The sequence below is a fragment of the Eleutherodactylus coqui genome, chromosome 3, assembly GCF_035609145.1.
Source record: "Eleutherodactylus coqui strain aEleCoq1 chromosome 3, aEleCoq1.hap1, whole genome shotgun sequence".
Taxonomy (NCBI): domain Eukaryota; kingdom Metazoa; phylum Chordata; class Amphibia; order Anura; family Eleutherodactylidae; genus Eleutherodactylus; species Eleutherodactylus coqui.
This window is the reverse complement of record NC_089839.1, coordinates 291,841,888-291,856,342: the sequence shown is the minus strand read 5'-3', so window position 1 is coordinate 291,856,342 and position 14,455 is coordinate 291,841,888. Positions and strand designations below refer to the sequence as shown.

At 45.2% G+C, this 14,455-nt stretch overlaps 1 protein-coding gene across 1 annotated transcript in view; it reads left to right on the top strand.

The window, feature by feature from the left end:
• CACHD1 (cache domain containing 1) overlaps positions 1-14,455 on the top strand; it is a 154,210-nt gene that overhangs the window by 84,255 nt on the left and 55,500 nt on the right. The window contains exon 5 of the mRNA XM_066597687.1: positions 7,191-7,317. Coding sequence (XP_066453784.1) covers positions 7,191-7,317 — 127 coding nt within the window. The remainder of the gene's footprint in view (positions 1-7,190; positions 7,318-14,455) is intronic.

The window sequence follows — 14,455 nt, the reverse complement described above, 5'->3', positions numbered from 1 at the left end:
GACTTCAGGAAGAACTAACCAAGGCAATACTAGCCCACTTGTATATACTGCGGGACTAGTTACATAAGGAAATTCACCTGATATATTACCAAGTTATTCTCCAGCCCTGAAGCGAACCTTAAAGTCCTTATTTTGCTATAAACCGTAATATTAAACTGCATTGTTGCTTGTCCATAAGGGAATCCCTCTCATTTTCATCAGCCGAGAAGTATCTCCTTTTTTTACTCTTTGCATCATTTTGACTCCTGTTTAATGCACTGCTGATATGTACATGAGCCTGGAGTAAGTTCATATTTACTATAAGCCATTACAAGACTCGTATTTACATGGCCGAGGGGCTGCGCTCCAGGCACTTACAGGCTGTTTATAATATCCAAAGTTTACGACTTCAATCTGTCTTTTACTCTAATAGAAAGTGGTCTCATCTTGGCTGTAAACACTCCACTGCTATAAATACATGTGACGGATGATGTTTACAGAGCAACTAATAAAGAGAAGTCAGATTAACAATATGGATCGCTGTAGGTCAAACACAGGCGAATGGGCTGACAGACGAGCACAAGAGAATGTTACAACCTATAATCACTTCTGAGCACCAGTTTATAGATGACTTTTTATGAAGACCAATCTCGTATCTAAAGGCTCTTTGAAAATATATTATATTATCTTGTACTGATCCTGAGTTACATCCTGTATTATACTCCAGAGCTGCATTCACTATTCTGCTGGTGGAGTCACTGTGTACATACATTACTTATCCTGTACTGATCCTGAGTTACATCCTGTATTATACTCCAGAGCTGCACTCACTGTTCTGCTCGTGGAGTCACTGTGTACATACATTACTTATCCTGTACTGATCCTGAGTTACATCCTGTATTATACTCCAGAGCTGCACTCCCTATTCTGCTGGTGGAGTCACCGTGTACATACATTACTTATCCTGTACTGATCCTGAGTTACATCCTGTATTCTACTCCAGAGCTGCACTCACTATTCTGCCTGTGGAGTCACTGTGTACATACATTACTTATCCTGTACTGATCCTGAGTTACATCCTGTTTTATGCTCCAGAGCTGCGCTCACTATTCTGCTGGTGGAGTCACTGTGTACATACATTACTTATCCTGTACTGATCCTGAGTTACATCCTGTATTATACTCCAGAGCTGCACTCACTATTCTGCTGGTGGAGTCACTGTGTACATACATTACTTAATCATGTACTGATTCTGAGTTACATGCTGCATTATACTCCAGAGCTGCACATGATTGGATTACATTGGGACACATTGTTGCAGCATAATTCCTTTAATACCTTATGAAGTAGAAGTTGGTCTAATACAAAAGTTTTCTCTTAGCTGCAGGAATGGTTTACACATCTCAGCTCATCTATCCAGTCGTTATTCAGATGCCTCTGCATTATGCCAGTCGCTGCATTGGCTGCCCATCCACTGCAGAACTAAATTTAAACTCCTCTACCTCACTTACAAAGCTCTGCATGGCGCTGCCCCACCATACATCGCCTCCGTCCTGTCAGTATACCACCCAGCACGCTCACTCCGATCCGCTAACACCCTCAGACTAAACACCCCTGTAATACGAACCTCACATGCTCGCCTACAGGACTTCACTAGAGCAGCACCCATACTCTGGAATGCTCTACCCCAAGGCATCCGGACAATTCCCGATGCACGAAATTTCAGACGTGCCTTAAAAACGCACCTCTTCAGGGAAGCATACCAAATCTCCTGACCTAGTCCCTCGCCCCGCCCTATGGCGCCCCATCCTGTTTGCCTTCTAATAAATGATCTGTACATTAAATTTTTTATTGCCTGTGTTCCCCACCCCCTGCACCTCCTGTACCACCCTCAACCCATTTGTGTCTAACCCAATGTACCTCACAGTGTAATTGTTGCAATTGTTGTATTGTTTTGCATTTATCCAAGCCTGAAAGCGCTGCGGAATAAGTTGGCTCTATACAAATAAAGATTATTATTATTATTATCTCACCGTCAAGCAATGTCTATTTGCAGCGTTACCATAAAGCACGCTTGTATAATGTTCTCGCTGCAGTTTGGTCTTCTATGTACCCCTACCCGGAGATCTAGACGCTCACAGCTGAGTCCTGCACATCGGTGCTATTCCTCTGCTAGGAGACACATCATCTCTCGTTCTGCAGCCTGCAATGAGCGTCTTATAGAGGATCTTCTCAAATTGGTTTGAAGGGCAAATAAATAATAAAAGAATCTTAAGAAACAAAACGCTTCAAACGCAGCAAAAGGAAAATGAGTATACTAACAATACAATGCTAAAACAGATTAGGTCCCGGATTATGTGGAAATCCCATTAAAGAGATTTTCCAGGATCTCCAAAGAATGCAGATATTGCATAATGTTAATATTAAAGAGAACATGTCATCAGGAAATAATGACCTTTTATGAATCACGTTTTTATGTTGAGGATACTTTTAAAGTTTTAATACCAAGTTTAATAATAATTCCTGTTCTGTCGGGCAAGCCTCGCAGCCGTTATGTCATTATCATCACAGGCAGGGTTACCATGAAAGGTAACACCTAAATGTACTGTAGGTAGCACCGGATCCAGCTTTTACAATAGGGGAGTCACAGCTCACCTCCTCAACCTCCCCTGCACAGTGACCTCTGTACAGAACTCAGAGCATGCACTTTCCCATAGAAGTCAACTATGCTTATGGACCATGAGACTGCCTTAAAAGCATCTCTAAATGCTATTAACTGGAACACAAGCAAGATGGCCTCCCCCATAGTTATGTACAGACAATAGAGAAAAATCAAGTACAATCAGAAAATGGAAACAAATTAGAAAAAGGTTTCACTTTCTGGTTTAATTAGTAAAAATACAGGTGATACGTTCTAAACTCCACACTTTTACCTAAAGTATCTTTCATCCTGAGCTTTCTGGTATTGAATAGAATGTCTAAACTACAGTACATACTGACATTTAATAGTTAAGCTGAATGCAGCTCGCTAGTATGGGGACAAGGGGGAAGTTTATGGTTTTTGGTGTAGGAAAGCTGTAAAATGAGGTGCAAACATCACGTGCGCAGAAATTTGGTGACTTTTTTGCTTATATTGCTTCATGCTACTTTCCTGAGAAGAGGAGCGTGGCCGCGCCGGCCCAATACATTTATGAATGCTTTATGCCAGAAACACAGCCGAAGAGTGTGGCACTCAGATGAGCACTGCAGACCCTTCATTTCAGCAATCTATGCCGCACCCACACTCCCCCCTGAGCAGAACCTTAAGGTGTGAAAAGTTTTAGGAAAGTTCAGTTACTCTGTAAAAGGGATTCTGTCATCTACTTTGAGCCCTATGCGCTAAGCTTATGGGCTGAAAGTAGGTGACCCGCTGAATTCGGGGATGTAAGTGTTATACTTACCTTCCCCGTTGTGAACCCTGAAAGACGCCACTGAATGCATTAGGAGGTGCTGCTAAGTAGTTCACCTGTTCTAATTTTACAACGGGCGAACTACTTGGCCGCGCCGCTCAGTGCGCTGGGGGCCAGCTTGTAGCGCTGACACCGGCGGAACAACGGGGAAGGTAAGTACAACCCTTACATCCCTGGACTCGGTGGGTGCCTACTTTAATCTTAGCTGATGGGGCTAAAAGTAGGTGATAGATTCCCTTTAAATAAGACGAATCGAGTCAACCGTAAGGTATTAAAGGAGCGATTGCTGCGATCTTAGACATTTGCTCTCATGTGACCCTTCGTTAGTTACTTCCTATAGTTTTCTGCAGCCTTGATACTTTGTGTTGTCCCTCATTGAGGCTTTCTCTCATTCTCTTGGGGGTATCGGGTTTAATTGTTGCTCGTCCTATTGAAGCAGTTTATGAGCTGTTTGCAGGCAGAGGATCATATGACCGTACGAGTCTGGCCGCATGTCTGTGTCAGGGGATCCATATCGGCGTCGGGGAGGCCTTCTCCTGTATGTTTATGGAGAGGCTCATTCTGAAGGAGGAGGTACTTTGGCGCTGAGTGCCGCTGCTCTCCGCTCCTTCCTACATATCGGGCTGACTGTCAGAGGCGGCTGAGTGATTTCCTCCTATAACCTCTTCACATTCTCTGCTCCACTTCTATAAACAATTGCTTCTGTTACATAATATTAAGTGGAGGCCAAGAGCTGCGCCAGCTACAACGTCTGTTCATTCTGTGGGTATTTTTTAAGTATCTTTTAATTTTGCCCCATTGGGGTGAATATAGTAAAAGGAGTATGCCCAGGCTTTTGATATATTGATAGCATATGGCATCACTTTGGTGGGGGGCTGGCTGCTGATCTGGACAATGAAGGGGCCGCAGCGCTGACTTAAGGTGCTTTTACACGGGATGACCTGTCGGACTCCGATGCCCGATGGGTCGTCCCAGCCATGATCGCTTTTATGCAGGAACCGATGGCCACTCTGTTAATGGAAGTGAAGCGGGCCGGGGATCGTTGCGCTCGCCTACCTCCATTCGCAGTAAACAACTGAGATATCGCCACCGCTCAGTGTCATTGGGTGACCAATGTTTGTTTGTGGAGACCGGTCTCTTGACAGTGGACCTAAAGTAACTGGAGTCACTGTGGCCAAATGGGGGTTAATGTAAACAAGTGGTTAAGAAAAAAGTGATGGAGCCGAAAATTTGGAACGCCAGTCAGCCACCGTGACGGGTCCTCTTTAAGAAATGGCTGCAATTATTTCTGAATCTACTTGGCTTTTTATTCAACTTTTTTTTTTTTTTCTTTCTTGATGTTTTCGCTTCTTCAGTGATTGAAGAGGCGGCGGCTGCGAGTATAACCAGGGGTCCGGTTGGTTTTCAGGGACTATAGAATTAGCATTTTGACTGTACACATAACAGGAAGAGGGAGGAAGGAAACGTGGAAATGAAAAGTTCGGAGACGTGGGACTGATGTATTGGGATTGTGCGGCGGCGGCCAGATGCGTTGTGTATTATTCTGATTGAAGTCTGAGACAATGCGTGCCGCGGCTGAACAATCGCTCGCCCTGATGTTTATTTTCACTGCCGACATCGTAGTGTTGTATTCTGGTGGGAGAGGCGAGATATTAGCTGTTTGCTATATGCTATTAACACTCCTGAGGGTAACGATACAACAACAGTGAGCGAGGATCGATTCATCTTCCAATGCCAACAATAGACGGGAGATTAGGGAGAAACCGCGCTCACTTGGACGCCAGGCGTTGGAACGGACCCGGCAGCGCATTAGAATAAAAGTATGCTCTCAACACCCAACGCGTTCCTCATGAGACCCCTCTCCGACATAAGCAGATGCAGGAATATCCCTGCGTGGCTTCGGGAGCCTCCGGTCTGTCCCATCCGCCGAGCACCAGCCGTTCACTTCTAAGGGTAGTTTTACATGTAACGAGAAATAGTTCGCCCCAGAAAACGATTGTTCAGTTCACTTGACCAGTGAATCAGAACGACTGAACGATCGGTGTTCAATCCAAACGATTAGCGAATGACTTAACGATACTTTTTATGTTTGCATGAAATAAACAATAAGGGGAGGGCCAGACGGGGCGGATTTGCCGCAGAATCTACCGCATCAGCAAAGTGGATGAGGTTTCGTAAATCTAGTCCGCAAGCTGCGGAAATTATACGCAGGAATTGAGATGGAGAATTCGGTTCCGCAAAATGTCAATTTTATCACCCGCTGCAAATCGGCCCCCTTGTGGACGCAGCCGAGACTAACAAATTATCATTCATTGTTCAATCGCTTACCGTGTTTACGTTGAACAATTTCGGTATAAATTTAAACGAATCGGCGATTTATTGATTTATCTTTTCGAAGGAGTAATTGTTCCGTGTGAAGGGTCCTTCAGGCCGTATTCACACAACTGCAATTTTGGTCAGTAAAGATCTGACCGTTTCTCATGCGTTTTTCATGCGTTGTTGCTGTTTTCACACGTGATTGGTATCCATTTTTACATTCGTTTTTCATGCTCGTTAAAAGAAAAAAAAATACACAAAGTTCTGATTCTTTTTTTTTCATGTGGTCTCCATAGTAACATGCATTAAAAGTGGATCGCACTAGCAAGGTATGTAAGTGCCATCTGTTTTTTTTAATGCTCCCATAGAAAATAATGGGTAATTTTTAGAACAAAAATCGCATTAAAAATAGGACATGCAGCGATTTTTCAGACTCGGACTTTCGGTCCGATCGAGAGATCGCGCGTGTGAATTACTTCATTCAGGTGATTGGGTTCTTTTTTTTTCTTAGTGTCCGTTCTTTCCATCTCCGACTCGGACAGAACTTGACTAGTGATGAGCGAGCATACTCGCTAAGGGCAATTACTCGAGCGAGCATTGCCCTTAGCGAGTACCTGCCCGCTCCAGAGAAAAGGTTCGGGTGCCGGCGGCGGGCAGGGAGCTGCGGGGGAGAGCGGGGAGGAACGGAGGGGAGACCTCTCTCTCCCCCCTGCTGACTGCCGCAACTCACCGCTCCTCCACGCCGGCACCCGAACCTTGTCTCTCGAGCGGGGAGGTACTCGCTAAGGGCAATGCTCGCTCGAGTAATTGCCCTTAGTGAGTATGCTTGCTCATCTCTAAACTTGACCATTAAACACGTCCGTGTGAATACAGCCTTCACCACATTGCCTTCCCGCTGCTACCACCTTTCAGCCGTGCCAGCAACAGTCCTGCCTTCCTTAGTACATAAAATGGGACCACCCTATCATCGCCGGCTGCGTATTTGGTGGTCTTCAGTGATGTCTGCCGTGTCGTGCTTCTACAGTGGCTGCTGATCCCACGGAGCTGGGCAGCCATGAAAGCCCCTCCAACATGCAGAAATACTTCACTGTCCGCTATAAATGGGTGGGCTTCAGTGCACTGCTAGACCACGGATTGCCCAAGGATCCCGAAGTCTATCGAGCATATACAGTGATCTCTCGCTTGCCTCCATTCCCCCACTGAAATACTCTGCGCTGCTGTGACTTGGAGCGTTTCTCTAGCTTTTTTCTATAAAGTTGCTAAAATCTCTGTTCAGCCTTTTCTTAGTTGTTCAGCTTTATTGTTGGGAGGGTTTCACCCCGCTTTCCCAGAGTCCTGAAGGCCAGGGTTTACTTGTGCATTGTGTTTTGTGCTGTAGATCATGATTTGTTTTTTCTCCCTGACTTTTATCATTGAGTCTTATGTTTACTTCTGCTTCTATTTCAGTTCTCGCAGACAACCTGAAATCCAACCCCGGTATTAAATGGCAATATTTTAGTTCCGAGGAAGGAATTTTTACAGTTTTTCCAGCGCACAAGTTCAGATGCAAAGGGAATTACGAGCACCGCAGCAGGTGGGTAACTCTGTTTTAGTATTTTCCTAATGGCGAGCAGCTCCTCTAGTTATTGGCATGTAGTAGCCAAAACCTACAAGTTTATGGAGGGACGGTGGAGTATTCCCGCCTTGTAAAACTGATGGCGTATTACTGTATGACCAGCGGTGGTCTGACCTTCTGGACTACCAACAGTGCTCAGAAAGAAGGAGCCTTCACTATTGCTGCCGGCCACCCGACTGTACAGGGAGATACAGCCGGCCATTCACTTGAATGGCCCGGCCATTGTCGGACTGGGATCCCTATGACCCACCAGTCAAATTTTGGTTCTGTGGGTCCACTGAACAGCTACATGCAAATATTACCTGTATGAGATGCTGCCTACTCTTATGTAGTGCAGTGGGTTACTGTGCCACTTGTGCAGGGGCCCACTCCTGACTCGGGGGCTACAGGGGGATTTATCTGTTCCCCTGTGGGCCAGTCTGAGCCCAGCCTGGGCACTATGCAGGAAAAAATAGTGATTGAGCCAGAGCAGCGATTCAGGAGTTTATTCTATGGCTCAGTGGTAGTACCAGAGGTCAAACCCCCACCGGTCATAAAGTAATGGTGTAAGATGGGAATAGACCTTTAGGTACGTTCACACTTGGTGGAATAGGTGCGGATTTAAAAAAAAGTAAAAAAATAAACACTCTAAAAACTACATGGACATGGATTTTGGTGTGGATCCGCAAAAAAATAACGCACCAAAAGGAGTTCTTGGAACAAAGCGACACTTTATATGTGTGAATGTAACAATGATATATGTAAATGATTACAATATTAGAGCAAAAGGATACATGGTTTGGGGGGGAAACTGTACAAGTCTAAGGGGGCACTAGTACCCTGATGGGCCACCTCTAGCCTAGATACATGATGAGATGCAATGGGCATGGAGGCATACAAGCTCCGGATGTCGTCCTGCAGCACATTTGTCCACAGATGTTGCAACTGGGCCTCTAGATCTTGCAGGCTGCCGAAGTTGGGGTGTCAGCTGATCCTATAAATGCTTGATCGGCAATAAATATGCTAAATGGGCAGGTCAAGGAAGTGTGACAACCTGGCAGAGACCACCACACCAGCAGGGGGCTGTGTGCCGCTCCACAGCAAAGGCAGGATTGAGGCGCTCACCCCGAGGTCTCCAGGCACGAACACGATTCCAGGTTCTGTTTGGGAACCGATGACTGTCATCGCCAAAGGCTGTATGCTTCCAGTCTGTAGCAGTCAATATTTCTCATTCACAACACCACTGCAAATGGAGGTGATGGTATTGGGGTGCTAATAGCAGGACACGTAATGGGCGTTGGGCTACTAAATTTCCTTTTGCTAAGCAACTGAAAATGGTGTGGGCAGAGATTGGGCCTGTAATAAAGGGGCCACCTAGATGGTGGACAATAAATCTGTTGGATCTGCTTATAGGTGAATCAGGCAATCCTCTCTACTGGTAGTAAGTCTGGGCTGTCCGGAGCCTGGTCACCATTTGTACATGCCCTCATGTAACTGCTGCTTCCAATACCTCCAATTCATTGAAATGACCATCCTTCTCTCATTTCAACTATGGGCTCCTCTCCAAGTCTATTAACTGGGCAAAACGTCTTTGAGTTCATCGTCTAGTAGCCAACGATCTCTCAACAAGAGGTCCACTACACAAGTAACCTCTGAGAGACTTTTTATAGGGGAACGAGGGAAGCGCTTCTACAGCCTTTGGTGACAACACCCAGTATCTAATCATCTATATATCTGCCTGAGACATAAGTGTATGCCAAGGTTTGTAGCAATCTGACATTTCTATCTGGGTGCATTATTATTTTTTTTGTCAGTGTGTACGTTACATGGGAAGGACAATTCTGCAACTTTCTAATATGCTTTGTTCTGCAATTTCTCACTAGTTGCATGATCACTGCTTATCTACACTGAGGGTAACAATCCTGGTCACAGTCATGTAGAGCGTGTCTTAGGGTGCTTTCACACAGGATGATCTGTTGGGCAACAGATGCCCGACGGGTCGTCCCAGCGATGGTCATTCGTGTACCTTTACACAGGAATTGGCATCGCTGACTGGAGGTGGATCTGGCCGGAGATCGTTCCGGCCCGCTCCACCGCCATTCACAGCGAGCAGGGAGTTGTTCACAAGTAAAGGGCTGCCTGTTTACATGGCATGCAGAAACTGAATGACAGACGAGAAGTTAACGAATTCTTGTTCATCGCTCAGTCAATACATGCGTTTTCACTGAGCCATAATTGTTCAGGTTCCTGCTGGATCATGGGAATACGAATGATGATACAAATGATGATCGTTTCGTGTAGAAGCACCTTAAGGCCCAATGTCCATGGGCGGATTTGATTTGCGGAATTGCACTGAAGATCCGCAATTCAAGCCACCTATTGGGAAGCATGGGCATCCGCACCTGAATTAAAGCATGTGGATTTGATTTGCAGATCTTTTTGCCTGGAAATCAAATTACAGCATGCTCCATTTCAAAACAATTCCTGCACGGACCAGCCACAGATTCTGCAGGAAAGCAGACTTTAACCCCCCCCCCCCCCAAATACTGCGCATACCGCACATATCATCAATAGAGAAAAAAAGAAGACCCGGACAGGTATGTGCGGTTTCCGGCCGCGGGCAGGGTGGGATTCCGCTGTGGGCTCCTGCATGGTGGACATGAGGCCTTGGTGTATCAGAGCTTTCTTTCACATTGAGTATCCGTATAATATGAGCAGGACGGCTTTTCAGCATTAAGACACTTTTAGGGGTACAGGTTGAGGGGCACTTAGGGAACAGTGACTACGATATAATTAACTTCCAGCTGTCATTCAATAAGAAAATTTGATCAGCTTAGAACTACTATCGGTAACATTAATTGAGACAACATCCTCAAAAATACCAGTACAGAGGACAAATGGGAAAAGTTTAAAAAAAATCCTAATCACTTCATGTGAGCAGTTCATTCCCTTTAAAAATAAAAGAACTTCAAGTAAAAGGAAACCAATGTGGCTCAACAAGACAAATGAAGCGTTTAAATAACAAAAGTAAGAAGGCAGCGAAGAAGCGCTAAAAGCATACAGGGAAAAAAACTAAATATGCAAAGGAAAGATCAAAATTGCTAAGGAGGAGGCAGAAAGACTGATCGCCAAAGAGAGCTAAAACAACCCGCAGCTATTTTTCAGCTACATAAACAGCAAAAGGATTTGCACCGAGAGCACTGGCCCTTTAACAAATAATGTAGGAGAAATCATAGATGACGATGGAGGGAAGGCAAACCTATTAAATAGTTTCTTTTCAAGCGTATTCACGAACGAAAAGGAAATGTCACATGAGCTGAAGGGGAATGAAATGAACCCCCCACAAAATATCTCATATCTAACGCGGGAGGAAGTGCGGAACCGGTGATAAAAGATTAAAATCGATAAATCGCCAGGCCCAGATGGAATACACCCAAGGATACGAAGGGAACAAAGTGACGAGATAGCTAGGCCACTATATCTAATATTTATAGATACTATAAAGACCGGGGTTGTACCAATTGATTAGCGCATTGCCAATGTAGTTCCAATATACAAAAAGGGGTCCAAAAATGAGCCTGGTAACTACTGGCCGGTAAGTTTCACTTCAGTAACTGGAAAAATATTCAAGGGATTCTGAGAGACGCCATCGAAGAATACTTCAAGGAGAACAACGGAATAACATCTCACCAGCATGGGTTCATGAGGGGTCGATCATGTCAGACAAATCCGATCAGCTTCTACGATGAAGTAAGCTCTAGGCTGGACCTGGGAGAGTCTATTGATCTCGTATATCTGGACTTCTCTAAAGCATTTGACACCGTGCCGCATAATAGGCTGATATACAAAATGAGACAGCTTAGATTGGGTGAAAACGTGTGTATCTGGGTAAAGAACTGGCTCAGAGATAGAAAGCAGAGGGGGTAATAAATGGTTCGTACTCTGATCGGGCCACAGTCACTAGCGGGGTGCCACAGGGTTCAGTATTGGGCCCCACTCTGTTCAATATATTTATCAATGACCTGATAGAGGGGCTGCACAGCAAAATATCAATATTTGCAGATGGCACAAAATTATACAAGATAATTAATGCAACGGAGGACAATGTACGGCTACAAACGGACCTGGATAAGATGGGGGCTTGGGCAGAAAAATGGCAAATAAAGTTCAATGTTGATAAATGTAAGGTTCTGCACATGGGCAGGAGAAACGGATGTCACCAATATACACTAAATGGGGTACTGCTAGAGAAAAGCAAGATGGAAAAAGAGCTGTGGGTACTAGTGGACTGTAGACTAAACTGAAGTAACCAATGCCAGTCAGCTGCTGCAAAAGCTAATAAAGTCTTGGGGTGCATTAAAAGAGGTATAGGGGCGAAGGACGAGAACATTATCCTCCCACTATATAAGGCACTTGTCAGGCCTCACATGGAATACTGCGTACAATTCTGGTCACCGGGGCTCAGGAAAGATGTTACAGTGCTGGAGGGGGTTCAAAGAAGGGCAACTAAACTAATACATGGAATGACGGGACTGGAATACCCAGAGAGGCATCAAAACTGGGATTATTTATTTTGGAAAAAAGACGGCTAAGGGGCGATCAAATAACTATGTATAAATACATGAGGGGACGATACAAGGATCTCTCCCATGATCTGTTTAGACCCAGGACTGCGACACTAACGAGAGGGCATCCGCTACGTCTAGAAGAAAGCAGGTTTCATCGCCAAAACAGAAAAGGGTTCTTTACTGTAAGAGCAGTGAGATTGTGGAACTCTGTGCCTGAGGACGTGGTAATGGCAAAATCCACAGGAGTTTAAGAGAGGACTTGATGTTTTTCTAGAGCGGAAGGATATTACAGGATATAAATTTTAGTTGACCAGCGGGTTGTTGATCCGGGTATACAGACAGGTAGGAACTGTTAGGAACTGGTCCAGGGATTAGTCTAGGGATTAGTCTGATTGCCATTAGGGAGTCGGGAAATAATTTTCCCCCCAAAAGGGCTAATTGGCTCCTGCCCCTTGGGGTTCATTCGACCTCACATACTATGTTAATACTATGTATGTTAGGCGGAACGATTCATCGTTGGAGCGAATGATGTCTGTGTTCACTCTTGCAGACGGTCTATGCAGGCGGATATACATTCGCTGTATAAGTGACTGAGAACGACTGAACAATCAGTATTTAAACCGAACGATTAATGAACGAGCCAATGATGATTTTCACGCTTGCATGAAATGAACAAATGATCATTCAATGGTTGGCGGCGTTTACACCGAACGATGATTGTTCAAATTCGAACGATCCAGCAGTTTTTTGGAACGATAATCGTTGTGTCTAAACGCACATTTACGCCCCGTTTAGACGGAACAATATAATTCAGAAAGTTGTTGAAAGGGACGAAACTGCATGATCGTTCAGTCTAAACGCGGGCGAACGACTGAACGGCGAGTGATACTTGTGAGGTTTTCGCTCTTCATTAAGTTTTAGCCGGCGCGCTCATCGTTCGATTTAAATGCTGATCTTCAGTGTTTCACGTAGGAATGGCCATTACTGAACAGTAAGCGTCCGAAGGGTTGTACAGTGTAAACGGGCTGCGCGATCGAGCCGGTGAGCACGCCATCCGCTTGTTCCGTCGGATGAACGAAAGTCGTGAGATTCTCGGCCCGTGTGAATGCAGCTTTTGGATGTAGAGCAGACAGCGGGGTTGGAATGGAGTTTCCTATTACAGACAATGTTGTATCAGTGGAGTTACATTGTCCACATGTGGGGGAAGGGCACGGCTCGGCGCTGTATATGGGGGGCTTCTAGTTTTGCACCAGTCCATCCCTAGATGAGTCCGCAGAGTACAATAAATCACCCCAGAGGCCTCCACTCTGCAGCTCAGCTGACAGTCTGTTTATGTAGCCAAGCATGTAAGATTAGTCTTAAGCACATTCCTGTTCGGGCCCCCTTCTCCTCCAGTCCCTGTCAAAGCCCCCTCATCTCCACCATACAGACCCTTCTAGGCCTGAGTGCAGCCTGAGCAGTTTACACAAAGAGCAATCGAGCCAGAGATCATTAAGGCCTAAAATCTGTCTCCCTCCGAAACCCCGGAGCAGCGGCGAATTCCCAGCTCTCCTTAACTAAACACCAGGCATTGTCCAAGAGGCTTATAGAGCAATCATTGAAAGAGTTTGGCAGAAACACTCCAGAAGTGAATAGCCAAACAACACTTGATGAAGACGTCTCGCTGCTGTTCCCGGCTGTACACAGATATTGAGGTTTAAGAAAATGACCAGGTTGGATCTTGCGTGCCTGCGGGAAATGGTCAAGTTTCCAGCGGGAAATGACTTTGCTGGCTCGTAGAGAGAACTGATTGGCCAGGATTCAGGAGTAAATGAGGCCTGCATCCTGTTCCTTTCACTCATCCTCTCCCCGTAGGCTGGAGAGACGCTCCCAAACCTCTGCTGTCCTAAATAATTGGGTCTAAAGGAGCGCTAATGTCCCTTTCCCACAAGACGACCTGTCAGGTGTAGATGCCCAACAAGTCAGTGCATCGGTAAAGGAACAATCATCGCTAGTGAATGGAAGGGGAGCGAGTCGGGGATCGTACTAGTCCGACAGCCTCCATTCAGAGTAAGCAGGCAGTTGTTCATAGATGTGTGACTGCCTGTTTAACCGGGAAAAAAGTTTGGTACCGTGTTAGCCAGTAGAGCAAAGTGTGACTTGTTCTCAGTGAGAGAAACCAGGTAATCTTGTAGATATGATAGCTTTTAATGGCTCACAAAAATACATGATGTTACGGCAAGCTTTCAGGTCTTGTATCGACCCTTCATCAGTCTAGAATAGAACATCCTAGCCTGTTGAAGGATCAATAGAAGAACCCGAAAGCTCGCTATTACATCATGTATTTTTGTTAGCCATTAAAAGCTATCATATCTACAAGATTACTTGGTTTCTCTCACTGAGCACAATCACACATGACTGCCTGTTTACACGGGACAAAGTCGTTGTTCAGTCTGCTGCTTAAACTGAACAACAAATGAGAAGAGAATGAATTCTCATTCATTGTTCAGTCGGGGCAGGCATTTACACTGAGCAGTTATCATTAAGATTTCCACTAGATGTGGGAATCT